This window comes from Peromyscus eremicus, chromosome 17 (genome assembly GCF_949786415.1).
Source record: "Peromyscus eremicus chromosome 17, PerEre_H2_v1, whole genome shotgun sequence".
Lineage (NCBI taxonomy): Eukaryota > Metazoa > Chordata > Mammalia > Rodentia > Cricetidae > Peromyscus > Peromyscus eremicus.
Window position 1 is genome coordinate 25,254,198 of NC_081433.1, and position 22,560 is coordinate 25,276,757.

The 22,560-nt window shown below is 50.0% G+C and overlaps 1 protein-coding gene across 9 annotated transcripts in view; it reads right to left on the reverse strand.

Annotated features, from left to right (window-relative positions):
* Rbpms (RNA binding protein, mRNA processing factor) overlaps positions 1–22,560 on the reverse strand; it is a 159,951-nt gene that overhangs the window by 15,912 nt on the left and 121,479 nt on the right. For 4 of the 9 annotated variants that reach the window (XR_009374901.1, XM_059244632.1, XM_059244633.1 and 1 more), the window contains exon 6: positions 7,521–7,657. The exons of 3 other annotated variants lie outside the window; for them this stretch is intronic. Coding sequence is in view for 5 of the 6 variants with exons in the window: in XM_059244632.1 (XP_059100615.1) it covers positions 7,521–7,657 (137 nt within the window). In the remaining variant the exon portion in view is untranslated. Of the gene's footprint in view, positions 1–4,547; positions 4,721–7,520; positions 7,658–22,560 lie in introns of those variants that run through there. 2 more of the 9 variants (XM_059244628.1, XM_059244627.1) reach the window with 1 other exon arrangement.

Here is a 22,560-nt window from a genome sequence, read left to right on the forward strand (position 1 = left end):
TGGAACAAACCCAAAAGCAAACCTATCCATTTTGAGCCTAACAGTTAAGAGAGTACTTCAAAAAAGGATTTTCAGGACTGGTAAAGGGCTCAGTGGCTAAAGGCACTTGCTGCCTAGACTGTTCCCTGCAGTTCCATTCCCGGCACCTAAGAATTGTGTGACTTGTCTACAGGGAGGTCTACCATCTTACTCATCCCAGCAGCTGGGCAAGGACCAAGGTAGAACATCTCGGCTATAGCCAAGAGGTAGCTTATACAAATAATCCTAGCACTCGAGATGCTGAGGCAGGAGGATTGCTGCAAGTTTGAGGCCAGCCTCGATTGCCTGGCAAACACTATCTCAAAACATCAAAAAGTCCCAGGTGGAAAAGTCTGGTTCTTCAAAGGCTCCTAGGCAGGATGACAAGTGTGTCAGTCACTGGGATCTGAACCTCAAAACCAAGGTCCTAGGATCATGAACACATCCTCAAAGACCAACACGCGCCGGGGACCAAGCCCTTGGAGCTAACTCTCCAACCTGGGCCTCAGCTCTCCCTGGCTGTTCAGAGAGTAAGTTAGACTCCTGTTTCCAGACAGGCGTGTGAAATGTGCTCTGATGTCTCCAAGTTCACCGAGACGCTGCTCTGGTTGAGGGCATCCGAGCGTGTAACACCCTGCGTCAGATTCGGTCCACAGTGGCTGCTCGCCATCCGTATTTAATCTTGTCAGCCTGTTAATTTTTAACTATGTTTGCTAGCGAGGGCCATTAGAGGTCCCTGGGAGCTGCGCTCAGTGAAGTGGGCAGAGCTCATGTACAATGTATGAAGCTTAAAGTTGGGGTGTCCTACTTTCTCACCCTGTCACTGGGTTCCGGCTATCCCCCACCGGCAGCACCCACTCTGAATAAAACATGATCCCATTTGGAGTCCATTTTCCTTTTGCCCCCGTCACAACTGGTTTTCTTCAAAGAGAAAAGTTCACTTTCTCCTTTTTCCTGAAGCTGGTGTTAGATAATTACTAAGTTTCCTTTCGGCTCCGTTTCCAAAACTCCAAAGTCACACAGCGAATGGTACCGGGAAGCCCGTGTCTGGGGAAGCACGGCACCCACGGTGGACCGGCAGCCTGGCCCCACATGGAACCTCTCTACCCATTCCACAAGCTCCAGGAGACCTGGTTCCCTCCTGCTGCTGCTGTCTCTGTACCCCCAAAACCAAGTCCAGCACAGGTTTCTCTCTCCAGGAGCTACTCCGATGTTCTGCGCTCTACACATTATTTCCCCTGCTCACTGGTGTGGAAAGGCTCTTTAGCAAGACCTGTATGCCACACATTTTTGTATTCTTCCTCTTAAATTAGCCTCGTGAGACAGGTGTTCATTCTTCTATTTACACAGAAGGAAATGGAAGGTCAGTAGGATGAGAGAAACTTGCCTAAAATCTCAAATTTAACAGAGCAAGTAGCAACTGTTATTTAAAAAAAAAAATCCTGTTTGTGGGGCTGGCAAAATGTTTTAGCAAATAAAGAGCTTGCCCTGTAAGCCTGAAAACCCGAGGCCAAACCCTGGATCTCACACAAAGGTGGAGAGAACCGATTCCACAAAGTTGCCTCTGACTTCCAAGTGCGCACCCCTGCACATACGCCCAAACACACACTTCACAGACACACAAAAATAATGAGTAATTAAAAAAAAAAAAATCCTGTTTATGAGCTTCAAGTGGAGGCAGACGTGTAATTCAGGAGGCTTTTCACAACAGAAGGACCATAGATTTGAGGCCAGCCTGGGCCAGAGTAAGGCCCTGTCTCAAAAGCCAAACAAGATGACTGGTGTCTTCTGGGAGACTCCTGTCTTCACTTGTGATCTTCCCGCCTCTCAGTCCTGAATGCTGGGCTCACAGGTAAGATCGACCACGCCCCATTTACAATGTTGCTGGAGATTGAACCCATGGCCTCCTGCATGCGAGGCAAGTACTCACTAACGGATCTACAGCCCCATCTATCCTGTTTGGGCTGCTGAGAGTCCTAATTAGGTGGTAGGATCGCCCCACTGTGATCCTAGTCTTTGGTAATAATCCCAAGGAGGTGAGCTCAACAAGAGAATCTAGAGGTAGGGCTCATCGAGACTCAGGCCTGGGCTTCATCAGAGAGCTCAGGAAAAGCCTGCACATGACCCAGAGCTTCATTTCACACAGGGGACATGAGGACTTGTTTAGAAAACTGAAAGTCACAGGCATCAAGAGAACGCAGCGCTGCTGTGCCCGGTGAAGGAGACCCTGTGAGCTCTCTGACACCAGTGACCAAGAAGCTGATTGCTGGGGCGGTCTTTTTTTGGACTCAAGAGGCCCGGAACCAGTGATGAAGTCACAAGGAGAGAGGGTGTCTTAGCCAGGAGCAGGATCCCTGGGCTCCGATCACAGCTCTGAAGTCTAGCCTTCCAAGGTGCCAGACAGGACCATGGAGCCAGGAGCCAGAAGGAGCAGGTGTGAGAAGGCCCCAGAGCCCAGGGGCCTTTCTCTTTTGCAGCTTAACTGACAGAAGATGGGGGAAGGGCCCTGGCTGTGCAGATCAACAAGCACCATGTTACTCTCTGGGATTTCCCAGCATCCTCTGCTGGGCGAGGCTTTCTACAGGTGGGTGTGTCCTGCCTTGGCTGGGGGACAGAGGCGACATGTGGTACCTCATCTCTCCCTGTCCGTCATCCTTCCAGCCTCCGGCTTTGGCGGATCGGGGCTTTGCAGACAGCTCTTTTTTCTACCATCATGCCAGAGGAGAGGTTTTAACTGCTTCTCCTTGTGGGCAGCCTGGGCTGAGTCCTAGGTCCCTTCCTTCCTGCACAAAGCCCAAACATTCCTTAAAAAGGCCCCTGGAGGGGCTAAATTTGAGGGCTGGGGGGAAAGCTTTTGAAACAATTCAGCGGTGAAATGCTTGTCTAGAATGCTTAGTCCTAAAACAAAACAAAAACCAAAAACCACCACCAAAAAACAAGCCTAAGGAAAAATAAAAAAAAAAAACCACACAATATAATCCAAACTGTGAGCATGTACTAAGTTGCTATGATGTAACAGATGTTACTAACGCTTTATAACTAGGAATTCTTAGCCCATGTTCTTGAAGCTATTGAGGCTGCACACCTGTCAACTAAGGCAGACCGATTGAGAATGAGTGCCCTCATCGGCCTCAGACCTCCACACGCATGTACAGCCACATACATGCACAGCATGCACATAAAAATGGAGAAAAGAAAAAACTAGTGACACCCCACTGAGTAAATGCCCAGCTATGGCAACAATGGGTACAGACTTGCTGTGCCCATACTGCCTCTGGGTCCATCTGTCCCTGTGATGTCTACTGGGTTTGCCTGCAGCTCTCTTCCTGTGGACTAGTTCTGAATGTTTCCAGCCTGTCACAAGGATATCTCCAGGGGCACACCCCAAGAAATCTGTTATCATTTACAAAGTGTCGGTCCCTGTTTGTAGGAGAGGCTTCCCTGCAGCAGCAGCAGTGAGCTGTAAAGCACAGGGTAGAGAGCCCCCAGAAGTAGCGGCACTCGGGACCTTCTCAGCCCTGTTTCCCTGACGACTCCGGGGCTGCCTCTAGTGGGGATGGGGGCTCCACTTCTGCCCTGTGGTGACATCAGCAGCTTTCATTTTCTGCCATAGCCAGATGAAGCCAGATTCAAAGGGCAGAGATGTGAAAAGGGGGTGACAGGTGGGTCTGCACGCTGCCTTCACCTCCCCAAAGTGGAAGGTGAAACGTACTTCTTCTATCCAGTGACTCACACAATGTATTTAGTACATTCCAGACATCAGTGACCTTGAGGGTAAACCAGATGACCACGTAAAAAAACGCTAATGCTAGAAACTGGACATTGGCTACACACAAAGTCATGTCTCCTTCTGTAAAAATATTAAGGTTCTACACTGTGCTGTCTTGCTACTTTATCCAATTTGGAGCAGGGGGGCAGTTAAGAGAGAATCTCACTCGAGCCCAGGCTGGCTAGGACTCTGCCTCCCAAGTGCGGGGCATTACAGGTGCATGCCACCATTGGATCAAAAACATTGGGATGTGGTGGCACATAAGTACCTTTAAACCAGAGCTGAGGACTGTAGCTCAAGACTAGAACTGAACTAGAAATGAGATCCCACTCTATGTTAATAATGTCCTGGGTCTTCCCTTCCCTGGGACCAGAGCAGGCACACAGGGAGCGTGTGTCCACTAGCTGGATGTCAGCCTTGTTGGTACTGATGCAAGGACTTCTGGGAGTCGATGACCTGTTGGCACGAGGATCTTCTAGCATGAAGCTCGGGGTGGTTCTGAAGCTCAAGAAGATGGAGGTGGTATCGATGAAGCCCTCCGCTGGGCACAGTCTTCTAGAGCGCTTTCGGAGTCTGCTCCCGTGGAACATACAACTTAGCTGCTATGGGCCGGGTTCTCACAAACCTCAGACAGAGATGAAATACTTTTGCTCCAAAATTGTAGGACCAAGAAAACAAAAAACTCTGTAGTCTACTTGAGATCATTTTTTTTTTTTGCTGATTAAAATTTTTATTGAAATCTCTCAAATATCATCAAGAAATAAGTTTTTTGCAAAAGGGGGGGGGGGTTCGCTAACAAATTCAACATGGGAGCTCCCTCTGCTGCTCTGCAGTAGGTTGGTATGTGACAAACACATTCCCAGAGACAAATCTAATTTGCTGCAGAAGTGGACAAAAGACAGGTGTGTTGGGCTTTGCCTCTGGAGGGAAACACTAGAAGAAAAAAAAAAAAATCCATGTCTCAAAACAAAGCACAACATTGCAAAAAAAAAAAAAAAAAAAAAAAAAAGCCAAATTAGAAGACTCTCTGAAACGCTCAGTTTCCAAAACAAAACCCAAGTCACCTAGGAAGGGGCCCCACTGTGCTCCCCTCCAGTGAGGATTCTTGGAAGCCATCTTTGGCCTCCAACTCTCTCCTGACAGATTTCTCATCCACTTGGAGAAGAAAGTTCCAAAGAGTCACTGGAGTGTGGCCTCTCCAAAACGTCATCAAGAGTGAAAGTCTGCGGTGAGCCAGCACCTTGCTGTGTTAGTCAGCCAAGGGCAGCAGGTGACAGACAGCCCTGCTCAAGACCGAACCACTGTGATCTGGGGCAACTCTCCATCTCCTCAGGCCTGCTTTCCTCATCTGTGAAACGGGCTGGCCGGACCAGCTGTCTGCAAAGCTTCTACCAGTACACTTCAACACGGACGAATAAATTTAGTAAGGATGTTCATTCAAATGACTCCAGAGAAGTGAGACTCAGGTCACAGGGATCACACCAGCAGGTCAGAGTTCCACCCAATCTAGGGCTGAGGGCTGAGGTAGGAAGGCTGCAGGCTGGGCAAGTCTCAAGAGAAGGGGGCCACGTGGGCGATGCATGCCAGTGAGGCGCACGGCCACCATCCATCTAATCCCGCACCCTCTCCCCATCCTTCCTCACAGTGGTGTGGGCTTTCTAAACCTCCTAAGAGACCCTTGGTAGAACCTTTGCCTTCCACAGTCCTCAAATCACTCCAGATGTGAAGTCACATCATGACCAAAGCCAGTCTTCCCGGTCCTTTCTGGACACTGCCATGTCTTGATCCTCCAGGCAGCAGTGAATGGCTCTGTTGCCGACTACCTGAAGCCACATGAGCCATAAGGTGTGTGTGTGGGGGGGGGGGGGGGGGGTGTGGGGGAGACCACATCTCCACACGAGGTGTGGGGCGCACCAAGGGGGTTCCTGGTTGGTCTTTGTTGTCAACAAAGGTATCCACGGCACATAATGACTCAGCTAGCGACAGCCACAACTCAGCTGCTCCCGCCTGCGACCTGTCGGTCATGAGGGTTACTGATCACTGATGCAGAGACACCGGGCAGAGGATCGGAAGGCAAAGGGCACGTCTAGTCCTTGACTTGGTTCGTTTCCTGTACCCAGGGCAACTCACTAACACCGTCTGCACTTCTCCTCACGTCCCACAAGCTTTCTACCGCCCCGTCCCCGCAGGGGACAATGTCTGTTCCTGGGGCACAAGACACCAAGGGCTTCTCTCTGGACTCTGCCTGCCTGGAGCCGGGATGGACTGGAGAAGCAGGCTCAGCCCGCAGTACTCCTCACACGGTGGCTTGGGGACACTCGCGAGGGCCGCTCACGGGTGTCTTAATCAGGACTGTTCTGGGTAACGTGAAGGTGTTTCATCCAGTCTTGGAAACACATACCAGGCAAAATAAACACCCCCCACCAGCAGCCCAACAACTTAAAAAGATTCATTGTATTTGTTTATAGTGTGCATGTCTGCGTGCGCAAGTGTGTGGAGAGCAGGGCAGAAGACAACTAGCAGGAGTCGGTTCTCTCCACCTTGTGGGTCCTTGTGGAGCCCGGCAATTTTCGAGAGGCTTATGTAGTGAGGCAAACAGAAGCTCTATTGTACTTGTTGACGGCCAGCACCTGTCCACAGGCCGACTCACTAGTGGTTCCTTCCAAGGGTGAAGCTCAGCTCTCATTATTATCCTCACACGAGGCAGATCTCGGGGAACCATGGCCTCCGGGGGAGAGGAAGCCTCTCCCCGTATTTGGGGAGAAGCAAGGAGTTTGTTTATCAAACCCAGGCTATTTTGTGCGCACGTGTGTGGAGAGCAGGGCAGAAGACAACTAGCAGGAGTCGGTTCTCTCCACCTTGTGGGTCCTTGTGGAGCCCGGCAATTTTCGAGAGGCTTATGTAGTGAGGCAAACAGAAGCTCTATTGTACTTGTTGACGGCCAGCACCTGTCCACAGGCCGACTCACTAGTGGTTCCTTCCAAGGGTGAAGCTCAGCTCTCATTATTATCCTCACACGAGGCAGATCTCGGGGAACCATGGCCTCCGGGGGAGAGGAAGCCTCTCCCCGTATTTGGGGAGAAGCAAGGAGTTTGTTTATCAAACCCAGGCTGTTTTTAGCTAAGCAAGGAAACCCCACTGCAGAGATCTACCCTTGACATGTACCTTTCCTCACACGGCAATAAGCGACCTTTTGTCTCCCCTGCAATGTGCGTAAGGATCAGGCTTCCTCTCGGAAGCCTCCTTTCGGTCCCTCATCTCCCTGTGGACAAGAGAGCAGAAGTCTCTTTATACACGCACACCAAACACACATTAAACTCTGTGCTGAGTGCACGCCTCCCTCCCATACCAGGAGCACACACACGCGCACAGACACACATACATACACACACACACACACACACTCTTATGCCCCTGTGATGCCCTCTTGCTAGCTGGGAGCCAAGGAGGGAAGCCTGGCCCGGTCTTGGCGTGTGAGATGAGGGTGAGATCATTAAGGAAGAGAGAGGTGTCCTTTGGAGGAGACATCAGGCAGTGGGTGGGATCATGGCTGTCAGACGGTCCCCCGTAAGTCCCGGAGGGGTGTCAGCTCGTTGTAGAGGGAATTCATTCACTTCCTGAAGGTGGATCTGTTAGCTGGATAGGTGTTAGTCACGTGGTGTGCTCTGGGGAACCAGGTTGGCGGGGACCAGTGGTGGAGTGAGTGAGGTGGTGGCCGATGGGGATCAATTACCTGGGCATGCAGTGAGGCGGGATAGGTGAAAGCGGCAGCAGGAGGAGGAAGAGCAGGCGCTAACTCCGCTGGGTACAGAGGGTACGGGGCCCACACTTCAGGGCTACTGGGGTAAAGTGCAGGCACTGTGAGCTCATCTGCAAGAAAAGAATAGGGGAGAGTTAGTGCGTCCCAAACAGCGGCTGTCACGTCAGAAAACAAAACCACCAGCAACCCCGAGCCCAGATCCACGGCGGCGGCGGCGGCGGTGGCGGCCAAGTGACTCTCCTCCTAGTAACAACCTGTGGGCTTTGCTTCCCCAAACTCTAAGCAAAGGAAACCCTAAGTCCGGAACAAAGAAGGCCAGCATGTGCTGCCCGCCCAGCGAGGCTGCAGGCCTGGACTCCGAACACTGTGATGTCTCTCCAACTGTAGCCGGGACCCAAGAACAGTGGGAATTTCCTGCTAACAGAGAGTGTGGTCCCCTGAGGGATGGAAGGGGGAGAGAGAGAGAGAGAGAGAGAGAGAGAGAGAGAGAGAGAGAGAGCAGGAGACATCTCATGAGAACCTTCTGTGTGCCTTTCAGGGAACAACGGGTTACTGGCAGGACCCCAGCAGGCCAGAACTCCAAGACGTGTGTGCCTATCAGTATTGCTACGGACAAATAAACCACGATAAAGCATTTCCCACTTTGTGCCCAGAAGTGCAGGGCCAAACACTGGGACCACAGGACACTCAGGACATGCCAAACTCAGACAAGAAGAATCTCAAATGTCCCCATTAAAGTTAGGCTCGAGAGAGATGGGGTAGGAAGGTTTGCAGAGGCTGTTTGTTCGGACTGTCTGGTCTCAAAGTTCCTCGGCTAGCTCAGACTCTATTTGGGTCAAGCTGCAGTCGCCAGATGGAAGGTCACTTGCCCAGCTGCCTGGTGCATCAGGAAGCGATCTGTTAAAAGTGGAGGCCGGGGCGCACCAGTGAGCTCGGCACAATTACTGCTCAGTGCACTCTGTGGAGTAACAGTCTCGATATTTGCTTTTCTCACCTGTCAACATCTGAAACCAAGTATCCTGAGGATGCTTCCCAAGACAGCTGAGGGAGGCAGGAGAGGGTGACTGTAAAAAGCCATTAGTAAGTACCATACTGGACGATCCAGAAATCTAGGGGGCACGTGACCCGGGGTCAAGAGTCCCCTCCCTCCTTACCATTTCCGGGCAACCTGCCACCACCCTCCACCCTCCCCAGCCCTAGAAGTGCTGGATCTGGCCAGGACTGCCAATAAGGGAAGGACATGGAGGACAGCAAACCGCTGGGCTGGGTGTGTTGTGGCCACGGCTCTATGGAGCAACCAGGAAACGGAGGGAGGGCCTGCGAGGGCGTCACATGAGACAGGCATGGGGAGGAGGCAAGCGTCTACATGGCAGGGCTTCTCCTACGATGGCGGGGAGGCTGGATCACTCGCGTTCAGAGGTAGTGCACGCTCACCTCCAGACATATATACAGGATCCCAACGCTGGCTAAATGTACCCCAGCTGACCTTCCTCCTTCCCTCCCTGTGTCTGTCCCATCTACGGGAGGACCCTGGTGACAGAGACAGGCTGAGTATCAAGTGGCAGAGACCAACACTGATGATCGCTAAGTGTGCAACTGACTGTTACTGTTACTATTAGCCAGGGAAACAAGAGTACCAACTAGTGTCTTTAAACATGGCCGAGCCCACGCATCTACTTCAGGTCCTGGGGTGTGTGGTGTGGCCCGAGGCTCAGGGAATCCCTCAGAGGGCTGAGAGAAAGCCCCGCAGACCCTGCATTTCCGGCCATGCAGGGACCACATGTTTCCACCAGAGCCGTTCTTGTGAGAGCCTGGCTGGTGGAAACTCACTGCTGCCAAAACAGGGACCTTACATTTTAAACAAACAAGCACTCACAAATGGCAAGCTATTCTTGTTGTTGTCGTTGGTATTTTAGCTACCAGGCTATTTTAGGACACTCTGTGTCTTTTATAAAAGTCAAGAGAGTCTCATGCCCCGGCGCCCTCATAGCTCGCTCCTGCTTATCTGGCCGGCTGTGACAGCAGGAACCGGAGAGCTGACGGACCAACCGGTATCAACTGGTGCAAGCCACCAGCACAGGGGAACGCTTGAGTGCGGCTAGTCTGTGGTCCCTGATCACACTGGAACAGGATGACGAACTCCAGAGGCCGGGGGAGGAGCCTCACCCGGGCAGAGTGCTTCCTTCTGACAATCCGAAAAATGTAAAGATCCACCTGCAGGATATTGTCACTGGCTACTGTGTAAATGTGAGGTGTTTAGTAGCTCTACAAACACTTCAAAGAGAGGGAGAAATCCCACCCTTGTCCCATTCTTAATTTTTTTGTTTTGTTTTGTTTTTCCAGACAGATTATAAGTGATTTTTAAGAGGTGAAATGATTCTCTGGTAGCTTATTTTTTGGTGCAGCCATAAAGTAGTGGGATGCTGAACCGTGAGACTGTCTTGACAGTGTAACATTTCTCAAGTCGGTTGGTTTATCACACCCACAAGACAGAGCAAAATGCATGGGAGGGAGAGAACACTGAAGGCGTGCATGGTGGACTCAGACTTCAGTCTTGATCTGACTGATGCGGGAGTTAAGATTGGCATGTGACTTCTAGCACATCCATGTGGTCCTCAGGAACAATTCACCTGCGAACACATGGCCAAAGGCAGCCTGCCCAGCAGAATGGGATGTACCCGACGCCCGCTAAATGTGGGTGTTGAGCTGACCATATACAGTGTGGTTAGGGGGAACCTCATGGAACACCTCAGCATTCCTCTCTACCCGCTTCCAAAGGATTTATGGTTCCTTGAATGACTGGAGATGGCTGGTGCCTGGAACCTGACAACCTACGCCTGGAAGCCATCCTCACACGCTCTCCTAAAACACCCCCTTCCCGAAAGCTGTCTTTCTGCTGGCTAACAGGAGAAAATGACAGGGCTTGGGGGGGGGGAGGGGCTGTCCTGGGAAGAGCCGTCACACCTCCCCTAACCATCACTTCTGCTCCAGCTAACACGGTGGTGTAGCTAGAGTTTTCCTGCCTGGCCACAGTCAGGACAAATCTCTCTCACCCGCCAGTCCCACAGCCGCTTAGACCCAACCAAGTAAACACAGAGACTTATATTGGTTATAAACTGTATGGCCATGGCAGGTTTCTTGCTAACTGTTCTTACAGCTTAAATTAATCCATTTCTATAAATCTATACCTTGCCACATGGCTCGTGGCTTACCGGCATCTTCACATGCTGTTTGTCATCATGGCGGCTGGCAGTGTCTCTCACTCAGCTTTCCACTTCCCAGCTTTATTCTCCTCCTTGTCCCGCCTACACTTCCTGCCTAGCCAATGGCCAATCAGTGATTTATTTATTGACCAATCAGCAACACACTTGACATACAGACCATCCCACAGCACGGTGGTGAAGAGATCGGGAAGCCCAAGGCCCAGCGGATGGAACTGAGTTTGGCGGGAGTCAGATCCTCTGGAGTGCCCACACAGTAGGCAGAGGGAGGCACCGAGACCTTTCCATCTGGACTTAGTCCTACCCTCTTGAGCTCTTGAGAAGCTGGGCAAATCCCTTCACACCGCACAGCTCACCCTCCAGCCCTCCACCCCCTCCCTTTTGCACCTCTGGGTATTTGTTGGAGGGCAATGTACTGCTCAGTGGGTCTTAAACAATCCCAAAACCTAAGAATATCTGATCCAAGAAGCGCCAATTCTGTTTTGAGGAACACAGTTGAGAGGCTTCCAACTCCTCTCCAAATGGGAAGTGCTGTTGGAGGTTTGCGCGAGAGCCCTGGAGGATATCACCTTAAGTGAGGACACGGGAGGCCAGGCTTCCGGTCCAAGGAGAAGCTTTAAAGGAACTAAGGCCAAAGAACTTCCGATCAGTATTTATTTGGCCTCCTAGAAGGTTCTATTTGGAAACGCTGCACACTAATACGCTCAAAGCAAACCCATCCGTCTAGCAGCCCGCCCGCCTCCATCCAGACTCTCTAGTCAGGGTGCCCCTTCGACTGCCTGCCTGAGACAGGTATACTGGATGGTCGCCTCGCTTTCCCTGGGCCTTGATTCGATGTTACCGCACACTCTGACTGCATCCACCCACACTGTATTAGAGGCAGTCTCTCTACAACTCTCCAGCTTGCTACCCTAAAGCCAGCAAGACTAAAACACACGATCTGGTCTCATCACACTCCCCTTTCAAAGTCCCTGTGAAGCCCCCTTGAGTCCTAGGATCCACTTCCTGTTTTCCCGGTGGTGGTCGTCTGGGCCGGGCCTCCAGGACCTTCCCAGGTCAGCTCTTGAATGGACGCCCCTTCTCCCAGTCTGGGCCCGAAACCTTGCCTGCTTTCCACTGCATTCCTATCCTACCCGAGGCAATCACAGGGCCCTCCTGGGAGGTGAACTTCCTCCAGCATCCCAAGCCTAGCACAGGACTAGCCAACAGCCAAGCACTTGCAGTTAATAAATGAAGTCATAGCCTCCATCCTGCCGCCAGAGTGGACATAAATCACAGGTCATTTCTTCTCTGGTAGGAAAGAAACACGCAGAAGAAGCACTAAGACTTAAAAAGCTCCCAGTTAATTGACAGGAAGCCAGGTCTCTTTTGTCGCACTCAAGAGTTCACCCACACGCCCTCCACCCCATCCCAGGTCCTGCAAAAGCAATGCACTATTACAGGCAGCAGAGGGAGCCCCTAAGTGCCGGCGCACTGAGGGTGGGGGGTGGGGTGGGGGGTTCAGTTCCAGCTTTTAGAGCACCCAATTAATTACTACAATAAAAGGACAGAAAATTAGAAACCAGAAGGCTGTTTTAGAAGATGAAATTTTACTCAGGAAAATCAGTGGCCATGACGTGGAAGACCCAAACATTGAGAAACTTTTTCTTGGTTTTTTTTTTTTCCCCCAAGACAGGGTTTCTCTGTGTAGCCCTGGCTGTCCTAAAACTCATTCTGTAGACCAGGCTGGCTTCAAACTCACAGAGATCTGCCTGCGCCTGTCTCCTAGGTGGTGGGATTGAAGGTGTGCACCACCACTGCCTGGCTGAGAGAAACATTTCTAATAGGAAATGGGGGGGGGGGAGAAGAAAGCAAGAAAAATAAATCCTACTAGCAATCACCCCTCACGGTAGCTCACACACACCTCGGCAAGTAGCTTAGGGACTTCCACAGTCCTTCTGCTGATCTGCTGACGACCCTTCTTTTAAGGCCTGGTTTACCAGGACACATTCTTTCCGTATTAGTGAGGCAAAGCAGGCCCTGGGAGGCAGGGAACCTCTACTCCGAGAATCGGGAATTCCAACACAGTTAGCAACATATAAGTGAAGGCTGATGCTTCTTTTTAATTTAATTCTTTCTGTTTTGTTTTTTCAAAACAGGGTTTCTGTGTTTAGTCCTGGCTGTCCAGGCTGTCCTCAAACTCAGAACTCAGAGATCCGCCAGCCTCTGCCTTCTGTGGGCATCACCACATAATGGTTACGGACATATTTTCAAGTAAGCATGTTAAATAGCAAAGAGCCACGCTTAAGGCCTGAGCATATATGATCTAAGTATGGCCTTACTTCTACTGCAAGTACTTTCTGGAAACCTTACAAACAAAACTAACTTTTTTTTTTTAATTGTAAAAATTACCTTATTTCTCAAGCAATCCTTGTGAGTTTATCAGTTGTAATCCTATCCAATCCACACCAGAGACTGACCGACAATCTCGCTGAAAGTGGGGAGGGATGTGCATGCCTGTCTATCTGTCTACAATGAGGTTGCAGGGACACAAATCACCACAGCAAATGTCTGGGTTCAGCAAAGTGAGCTAACTGCACAAAATAATGGCATGTAAGGAGAAGCCAGGGCTAGGCCCAGTTCTGGCTCTCGCAGACCTTGGCCATTCCTTCTGCTTCAGTTATTAATTTAGGACAACTCATAAAAACCATTTGCTTTCTATTCCAATGTAAATATACCAAACCCCCATGCTTAACCCATCCAAAGGATGCGTTCACTGTCATGTATCAACCAATTCCTTTTCCTACTTCCAGTACATATATACACACATGCGCGTGCGTGCGTGCGTGCGTGCGTGTACTGTACACACAAGCATGGAGCAGAGGGGGACGTCTAGTGTTCTGTTGTATCACTCTCTGCCTTATCCCTTTGTGTCAAGATCTCACTGAACATGGAGGTAGGATAGTGGCCAGCATTCCCCACAATCCTCCTGTCTCCACCCTGTGTGGTGCTGGGGCTATGGGCCCACCACCTTAAGTGAGAGCTGGGATCTGAACTCAGGAGGTCCTCATGCTCTTCAGGGAGCCATCTCATCCGCCCCACAATGCACTCTTCTATCCATTTTACTCTAAAAATCTCCTCTAGGGGCTGGAGAGCTGGCTCAGTGGTACAGCACACTGGCTGCTCTTCCAGAGGTCCCAGGTTCAATTCCCAGCACCCACATGGCAGCTCATAACTGCCTGTAACTCCAATTTCAGGGGATCTGACATTTTCCCAGACATGCATGCAAGCAAAACATGAATACACATGAAATAAAAATAAATTATTTAAAAGTGTCCTCCACGTCTCATATCCAGTTGCTAACTCTTTTTTTTGTTGTTGTTGTTTTATTTTTTTTGTTTTTCGAGACAGGGTTTCTCTGTGTAGCTTTGTGCCTTTCCTGGAACTCGCTTTGGAGACCAGGCTGGCCTCGAACTCACAGAGATCCGCCTGGCTCTGCCTCCCGAATGCTGGGATTAAAGGCGTGCACCACCACCGCCCGGCCCAGTTGCTAACTCTTAGTAACAACAAAGACAAGTTAATGCCAGGAGCAGAAATAAGAATACTAGTTAATGCTGACTGGGTCCATTCTGTGTACAATGCTACTCATCGGGGGCATCGGCATCCGCTCCTTTTCAAATTCTGGAGAAACGGAGGCAGAGTGCGTGTCTAGCCTAGTCACTCCAGCATGTGAGAAACGCAGACCCCTCGCTCCTGGGCCTCCTTGCCTCCTCATTTATGTCACTCACTGCCCTTCACTGCCCTTCACACTCCTGGTTTCTTTCCTGCTTCGGCCTGAGCGGGTCCTCATCTGGCCATCTGTGACTTCCACCACCTCCCCAGGTGTTTCCTCACACAGCAGCAGTCTGAACCTGAGTGAAGGCAAGCTGACCCACAGGGCCAGTTTGCTGAGCACGTGCCCAAGGCTGCCTGCTCTTTACTCAGGGCTCCTAGTGGCTGTCCTGATGGCCACGGCCACGTTCTCATGTGAAAAGGCCATTCAATGCAAAGAATCTGCTTCCTTTGTGAGAGGTGAGGGAACGCCGGGGCTCACACAGGAAGAAAACGGTCTCTCCAGGGACTCGGGTCACTAGTTTTCTCTTCCTGTTCCCTGCATGGGGACATTTTCTGCCCCTTCCATCCTGTGGCCTGCAGCTGCGGTGATGAGAGACAGTGCTCCCCGGCAAGTCCACTCCCAGGCCTGTGTGAACTGAACTCAGCTTTACGCCTCTGTCAGCCCACTAGACAGCTGTAATCAAGCCTGGCTAGCAAGCAGCAGATCTCCGTGGTGCCTGCCACCACGTTCCTGCCCGGACTTCATTCCATTATGGACTGTGATGGCATTGAGTAAACCAAGTAAGCACCCTCTTTCCAAGCTGCCTTTGGCTATGGGGTTTTATCCCAGTCATAGAAAGCAAACAGAACATTGGCATATACCTGCTAATGTGTAAGTAATTCTGAGCAAATAAACAGACATGTGAAAAAGTTCCTAGTATACCTTCCACAAACCAAGAAATATATAACTACCTCTACAGACACCATGAAACACAACACCTAGCTTAGGAATTTTGTGTGACAAGGGGGTCTTTCTCACCACTAGAAAGCAAGTAGCCCAAAGGCTAAAAAGAGGCCAATATTAAACAGCCATTGAGGTCCCTACTTGAGTAAGAGTAAAAACACTGTAAATAATTGAAAAGTTGCAATGCTTTCCGTATTCTCACAGGAATTTAAATGAACATGGCAATTAGGGTCCAGCAAGACGGCTGGGTCCATAAAAGAGCTCCTTGTGCAAGTCTGATGACCTGAGTCTGAATCCCTAGGGCCCATGGGAGGGGCAAACACGGCAGCAGGCACCTGCCACCCCAGCGCTCCTGTGCTGAGATGTGAGGAGACAGGAAGACTGTGCAAGAAGCTTGGGGGCCAGCCAGCCTGGAGCTGCAGGGAGAGACCCTGCCTCAAAAACAAGGTGGAGGGTGGGCACCAATTCCATGTGTGCACTCAATCTCTCTCTCTCTCTCTCTCTCTCTCTCTCTCTCTCTCTCTCTCTCACACACACACACACACACACACACACACACACACATGCTGCAATGAGAAGCAGAAGGGTACCTCACATCTATAATCTCAGCACTTGGAAGGCAGCGGCAGGATGATCAACCCGGGAGACCTAAGACCCCGTCTCAAGTAACAACAGCAAAGCAAGCCAGTTTGTTCAAGGGAATATCTTAGACATTTTGATAACCGAGATACTCTGGGCTCCTAACAATAACAGCCCGTACCCCACCCTTCCCAGGATATCCGCCTCCTTCCCCACCCTCCTGGATGCAGGACACTGAGACATATATCTGAGTGCAAGCTGAGGCCAAGTCAAGAGAATGGCATTTGAAATGAATGTGTAGTCAATGTCAAAAGGTCCTGGTACACACGAGAACAACATATGTCCCCACCCCTTCCTGCCCCAGCCTCTGAAGACTCACTGAGGGGGTGGAAAACATAGATGATGAGGCCATCCAGATCTCAGGGAATGGGACATTGTCTCCAGAAAAGACCCTTTTCCTCTGCCAGCATTTTTTTTTTTTTTTAAGTTGCTGAAAACAAGGAGGCTAATTCTGCTAGGGAGGTGAAGAACTGAAAAGTATCTGCATATTTACCACAATAGGTTAAACAATGGTATTTCCAGAAAGGAATTCTACATTAATACAAATTACAGAAAATGTCCACAAAGCTACAGAACCTTTCTATAAAGTATCAAAAATGAGGTTTAAAAAACAGAATGGGGGGCTGGAGAGATGGCTGACTGCTCTTCCAGGGGTCCCGAGTTCAATTCCCAGCACCCACACTGTGGCTCACAACCATCTGTAATGAGATCCGGCGCCCTCTTCTGTGTACATAATAAATAAATAAATCTTTAAAAAAAAGGGGGGGGGGGCGCTGGAGATATGGCTCAGAGGTTAAGAGCACTGGCTGCTCTTCCAGAGGTCCTGAGTTCAATTCCCAGCAACCACATGGTGGCTCACAACCATCTGTAATGAGTTCTGGCGCCCTCTTCTGTATACATAATAAATAAATAAATCTAAAAAAAATTAAAAACAAAAAAGCAAAAAACCAGAATGGTCATTAGGGCAAAGGCTGGGGAAAGCTGAGATGCACCTCTTTTGTAGACAGGCTTTCTCTGTGTGGTCCTGAGTGTCCTGGAACTCACAGAGGCAGAACTCTAACTCACAGAGATCCACCTGGCTCAAAATGAATCACTTAATGTTTTTTCCAACAATGAGCTGTCTACTCATAATTAAGAGCCAGGAAAACACTGACAATTTTAGAGAAAGATCTTTAAACAGAGCGCGTGATGACTCAATATCTAACTTAAAAGTTTGTTAATGGAGCTGAGAAATATGTTTTATAAGCCGCACATAATCACCTTACATCCAGTACTTATATCTACTTGGGGACGTTTTGTGACTCATCCAAGATGACACAGCTCACCTGTGGGGGTGCGGTGGTGGCCCCGTCAGGGGAGGGGACATCCTAGACAGACAACTGGACCTCCTCTACACTGTCAGGTGATTCAAGGGGCCCCAGAGAACTAAGTTTCCTCAGATACCTATGGGAAGAAGGGAAAGCCCAAGCTACAGGCAGGGCTTTGTGCATGTCCTGCCTCTGCATGTCACCCCCTGCAACACTGCCTCTGGCAGGCAGCAGGGTCTGTCTGTCCTTGTGTGGAGAATCCATAAACACGGTTTCCTTTACCAGTCTGCTTCCTGATTTAAGATACAAGGAGACTGTGTCGTGAGTTTATGAATCTAATACCCGGTAACAGAAAGACAGACTAGTCTGCTTCTACAGGTCGGCTTTAAGAGTTCTTGTGTACCCTGAGGACCAGAGACAGACAGACAGTGGGGTTTGCTAGCTCAGGTTCAGAGAGAGACCCTGCCTCACGAACTAGACAGGTAAAAGAAAGAAGCTAGTCAGTGTGAATAAATAAAGTCGACAGACTAAAAATATGTCAGTGTAGTCAGGGTAATACTCTCAAATTTTATCACCGTGGTGGTCAACACCTTCAGTATCTACCACGAAACGGTTGTGAACCAAATGGCAGGTGGATGGTCTGGTTTTACGTTTTCAGTCCAAACAGCTTGCTGATTCCTGCTAAAATGGAGTGTACCCTGGAGACCCCAGCACAGCATCAGAGCAGCGTGCTCTGAAAAACAGACGGGAGAAAGGGAAGCAATTGATTCCACGGTGGCAGGCTAGCAGGAAGACATGGTTCGTCAAGTGGGAAGTGCCCAAGAGCTGGGGGTTTCAGAATTGGGGCAGTGGAGACTCAAACGGGTCCAGACCCGGACAAAAGCATCCCTACTATAGACGAGTGATTCTGGAATGTTACCTGTGGTGGCGGCTGCACAGGAACATTACTGGGTAAGGCCAGCTGCTTGAGTGACAGAACTGAACCAAACCAAAGACAGGAAAACAGGAGAGGACCGAAAGAACAAGGGGCAGGTGAGAAAAGGTGATGATGGGGCAAGACAACAAACTACTACACACACATGAAATTGTTCAAGAGTTTGGGGGCGCCCTAGCTGGGCTACAACGTATACGAGGTAAGAATCTGAGGTGCACACAGTAGGTTCACAGGGACTGGCACCTACCATCAGGAGATGTAATCAAGGTTGCCATGCCATGGGAATTCTCTCCTTCCTTCTTCAAAGATTCCCTTTTATTTTTATTCATGTATATGTGTGGCTGCCCGAAGCCCCCTAAGCTGGAGTTACAGGCAGTTGTGAGCCACCTGATGTGGGTGCCTAGAAGCAAACTTGGGTCGTCTGGGGGGATCAGCGAGCATCTGTAAGCATCATCATCTGTAAGCATCATCATCTGTAAGCATCTCTCCAGTCTCAAAGTTTATTTGTCACACAAGAAAGCAGCGGGAGCATCAGATGATGCCCATGCCTACCCAAACATAGGAGGCTGCTGTGGGATGCACCATTTCTTCTTCCTTTGTGTCTCAATTGAGGCTCATGCCCTCTAGCTGTGCCCAGGGACTCAGACGTATTCAAAGGCCAGCTCATTACACAGCCACTCAAGTGCCTTTGGGGCATCTGACTCCATTTCCCTGAGCATCATCCAAGGCCCACGCTACATCCATCAGGGCCCATGCTGCTTTTCCAAGGCAGCCCAAGGTGCCCATGCACCCAGTCCTGCCTGGTTATGCTTGCCTGGATTCTTTGCTATAAAAAACTTCACAAGTTTAAGAGCTATAACAGAGGCCTAGATGTCAATGATGCAGACTGTCACACAGTCGACTTCCCAGTCAGACAGGCAGTTAGGACTTTGCAAATGCTGGCCTCGGTAAGTCCCCCTGCCTCCCATCCTTGAGGATTGTACTCATTCCTGGGCAGTAAAGGACAAGCAGAGTCCATCTGCAGAAACAGGGCACCCGAGCCTGGTTAAAGGCAATCAAATGTCGAAAGGAAGCAGAGGAGTATAGAGCAAGGCTCTGAGGAGCTTCTGTCTGTCTCAGGATGGCCAATGAGCCAGAGCTCACAGATGGACTCAAGACACTAAAGGGCTCCCACCTTTTCCTCCAGTGTGACTCGAGGGGAAATCGGGGAAATGTGTGTGGTCAGCAGGACGGTCGCCAGTGGGTCTTCAGGGCAGGTGAGACACACAGGAGCCCTGTGAGGACTTCTGGGGTGTCTTAGCCATCTCAAGTGTCGCAAAAGGTTCACACTGCCCTTAGGTAAATCTCAGCTCCCTCCTCAATGGCCACATCTCATCACAGAAGGAAGGGGAGGGTGTGCGGCTGTAACTCAGGTGCACAGCACTTGTCTGGTATCAACGAGGCCCAGGGTTTGCCAGCGAAAATAAAGCATGCATTTAATTTCGTTTTAAAAAATAGAAACAAGGAGGAAGCCTCGTTTTCAGTCAGAATGGCACAGGCTGGTCATCCCAGAAGCAGCAGGCCTAGGGGTTGAAATTCCTGTCCCCGACTACAGCGGGACACTGGTCCCACACGCAACACAGCACGCTAGGAGGCTTCTGCTGCAACAGTGTGTGTGTGTGTGTGTGTGTGTGTGTGTGTGTGTGCGCGCGCGCGCGCGCATTGCTGGGGTTGTACTATACACAGTCATGTGACCTACCTTTTGCTTACTACTGCTCTGTGCAAATCCTTCATACCTATAAACACATCATGTATTTTATGTTTACCATTTACCATGACTTTAATATGCCATTTTGTAATTATTTAATTGAATTTAGGAGCCTCCCTCAAGTTCTTTACGAGACTCTTACAACCTTTTTTTGTAATGCTTAATTAACCAGCTTCCAGCTCAAAGTCTGGGCAGACCTTTTCCTATACCAGAGAAGAGGGAGACAGTAAGGAGGATACTGAGCTGAGGCTAGCCCTGGGCTGTCTAGAGCAAACACACCTACAATACACAAACACCCAAAGAAGCCAGACGTGGGCGGGAAACACTATGATTCCATTTATACAAAGGAGCTTGACTGACAGGTCCACTGAGAGAGAGGAAGGTAATGTACCACTAATAGTTGGAATCTGAGGTGATACAAAAGTCTGAAAAGAGCTAATTGTAAAATATTACGTAAATAATTAACGTTACTGAATGACTACATTAAAATTGTTAAAAGTGTGTGCGCAAGTACAGGAGGTGTGGAGGTCAGAGGACAGATTTATGAAGTCTGCTCTCGCCTTTTATGTGGGCTCTTGTCTGCCTGGTGAATTATTATATTTAAAATAGAAAGTTTTGTTGTATTTATCATAGTTTTTTTGTTTGTTTGTTTTTGTTTTTTGTTTTGTTTTTTTTTTTGGACAGGGTTTCTCTGTGTAGCTTTGCGCCTTTCCTGGATCTTGCTCTGTAGCCCAGGCTGGCCTCGAACTCACAAAGATCTGCCTGGCTCTGCTTCCCGAGTGCTGGGAATAAAGGGGTGCGCCACCACCGCCTGGTTATTTACCATAGTTTTTTAATGACCAGCAAAAACACAGAAACCCAATGAATTGCATACATGCTTCTGAACTGCTAAACAAAACAAAAAAATCCTTCAGGGTCTGAGGCCAGAGACTTAATTTTAAGACAGGATTTCACTATGTAGTACAGGCTGGTTGTGAACTCAGGCTGGAGCTCAGGCTAGCCTCAAACTCACCATGATCCTCTTGCCTTAGTCTCCTAAGTGCTTGCTTGGCTTTAAAGACTTAGTTGTGGGTCTCAGATGGGCATCTAACTCAGGCAAACTCTTTCAAATCTGTGTGCTTGACATCACAGAGACAGACAGACAGACAGAAAGGAGGAAGGGAGGGAGGGAGGGAGGGAGGGAGGGAGGGAGGGACCCATGCAGCCAGGGCTGGCCTCAAGCTGCTACATAGCTGAGGATGAACTTGAACTCCTGATCTTTGGAAAGCGCTGGGACTACAGGCAGTGTGGACCACCACCCCTGGCTCGACTCTTCCCTTCTGTGACATGAGGATAATAACAGCAATTTGTGAAGCAGGTCGTAGTAAAGAGCTTCACAGTGCTCTGAGTGAGCAGCAGCAGCGGGTCACATGATCACACCAGGGCCGCACTGCCTTAATAACCCTGGGTTTTTACCAATTCTCAGACCCAGTAAGTGACCAACCACAGTAACAGGTACGTGCTGCCTTGGGATCTGGAGCCCTGGTCTCCACGGACCGCGCTCTGAAAGCAACGTAACATCCCCCACACAGAGTCCATCAGGGAGCGAGAGGCACAGGTCTGAAAAGCAGTTAGTTCTGTGGGCAACACTGTGGCCATGACGGAGAAGCAAGAGGACAACCCACTGTCCTCCCTCTCCCATGGCTGCTCAGCACTGAACCTCCCCGTTCCTTCATCCTCCCTCCCGGCAGCCCTCCTCCCCATCTTCCCAGCACTGTGCATGCACCGGATTCCTTTTCTCGGTGTTGAGGCCCAGCATGAGATGCTCAGGGTGCTGCAGGGTCCTGCCCAGGGCAAGGCCGTGGTGTACACTCTGTCCAGGTTCCTTCTCTGGCTTCCTCGATGCAAACACGGGGGGAGAGGGGGGGGGGCTGCCTGGGGTCTACAGTTACTCATCTCAGGCACATTCGCTTCTCACAGGAAATACCTTTAGATGAGAAGCAGTTCCAAAGGGGCAAAGGATGCCGTAGAGAAACGTAGGTCAAGTGGGTCCGGGGAAAGTTCTGTGGACGTGCAGATAATTGGCCACTTGCGCTTTTCAGGATGAAGCGTCCAGCCCTGTCTGCATGGTGCTCTGCACTCTCCTACTGGGGGTGGCACCCTGGACCCAGCCAGGAAGGCAAGTACCCTACCAACTGGGCTGTTTCCGAGCCCATGTGATGCCCTTTTAGTCATCCCTTCATTTCCCCCTCCAAATTAAAAAACAAAACAACAAAACAAGCCAGGCGGTGGTGGCGCACACCTTTAATCCCAGCACTCAGTAGGCAGAGGCAGGAGGATCTCTAAGTTTGAGGCCAGCCTGGGCTACAGTGGAGTTCCAGGACAGCCAGGGCTGCAATACAGAGAAACCCTGACTCAAAACAAAACAAAACAAAAACAAACAAACAAACCTAAGGGAAAAAAAAAAAAAAAGAAACAAAGCCTTACTGCCTTTATAAATTATTCTGTTACTTTTATTTATATGGGAGGAAAGGTCAGAGGGACAACTTGAAGGAATTGGGTTTTTCCTTCCTCCATGTGGGTCCTGGTGACTGAACCCAAGTCATCAGGCTCCATTTCTATTTTTCACCCTCTTTAATCAGTTTATTT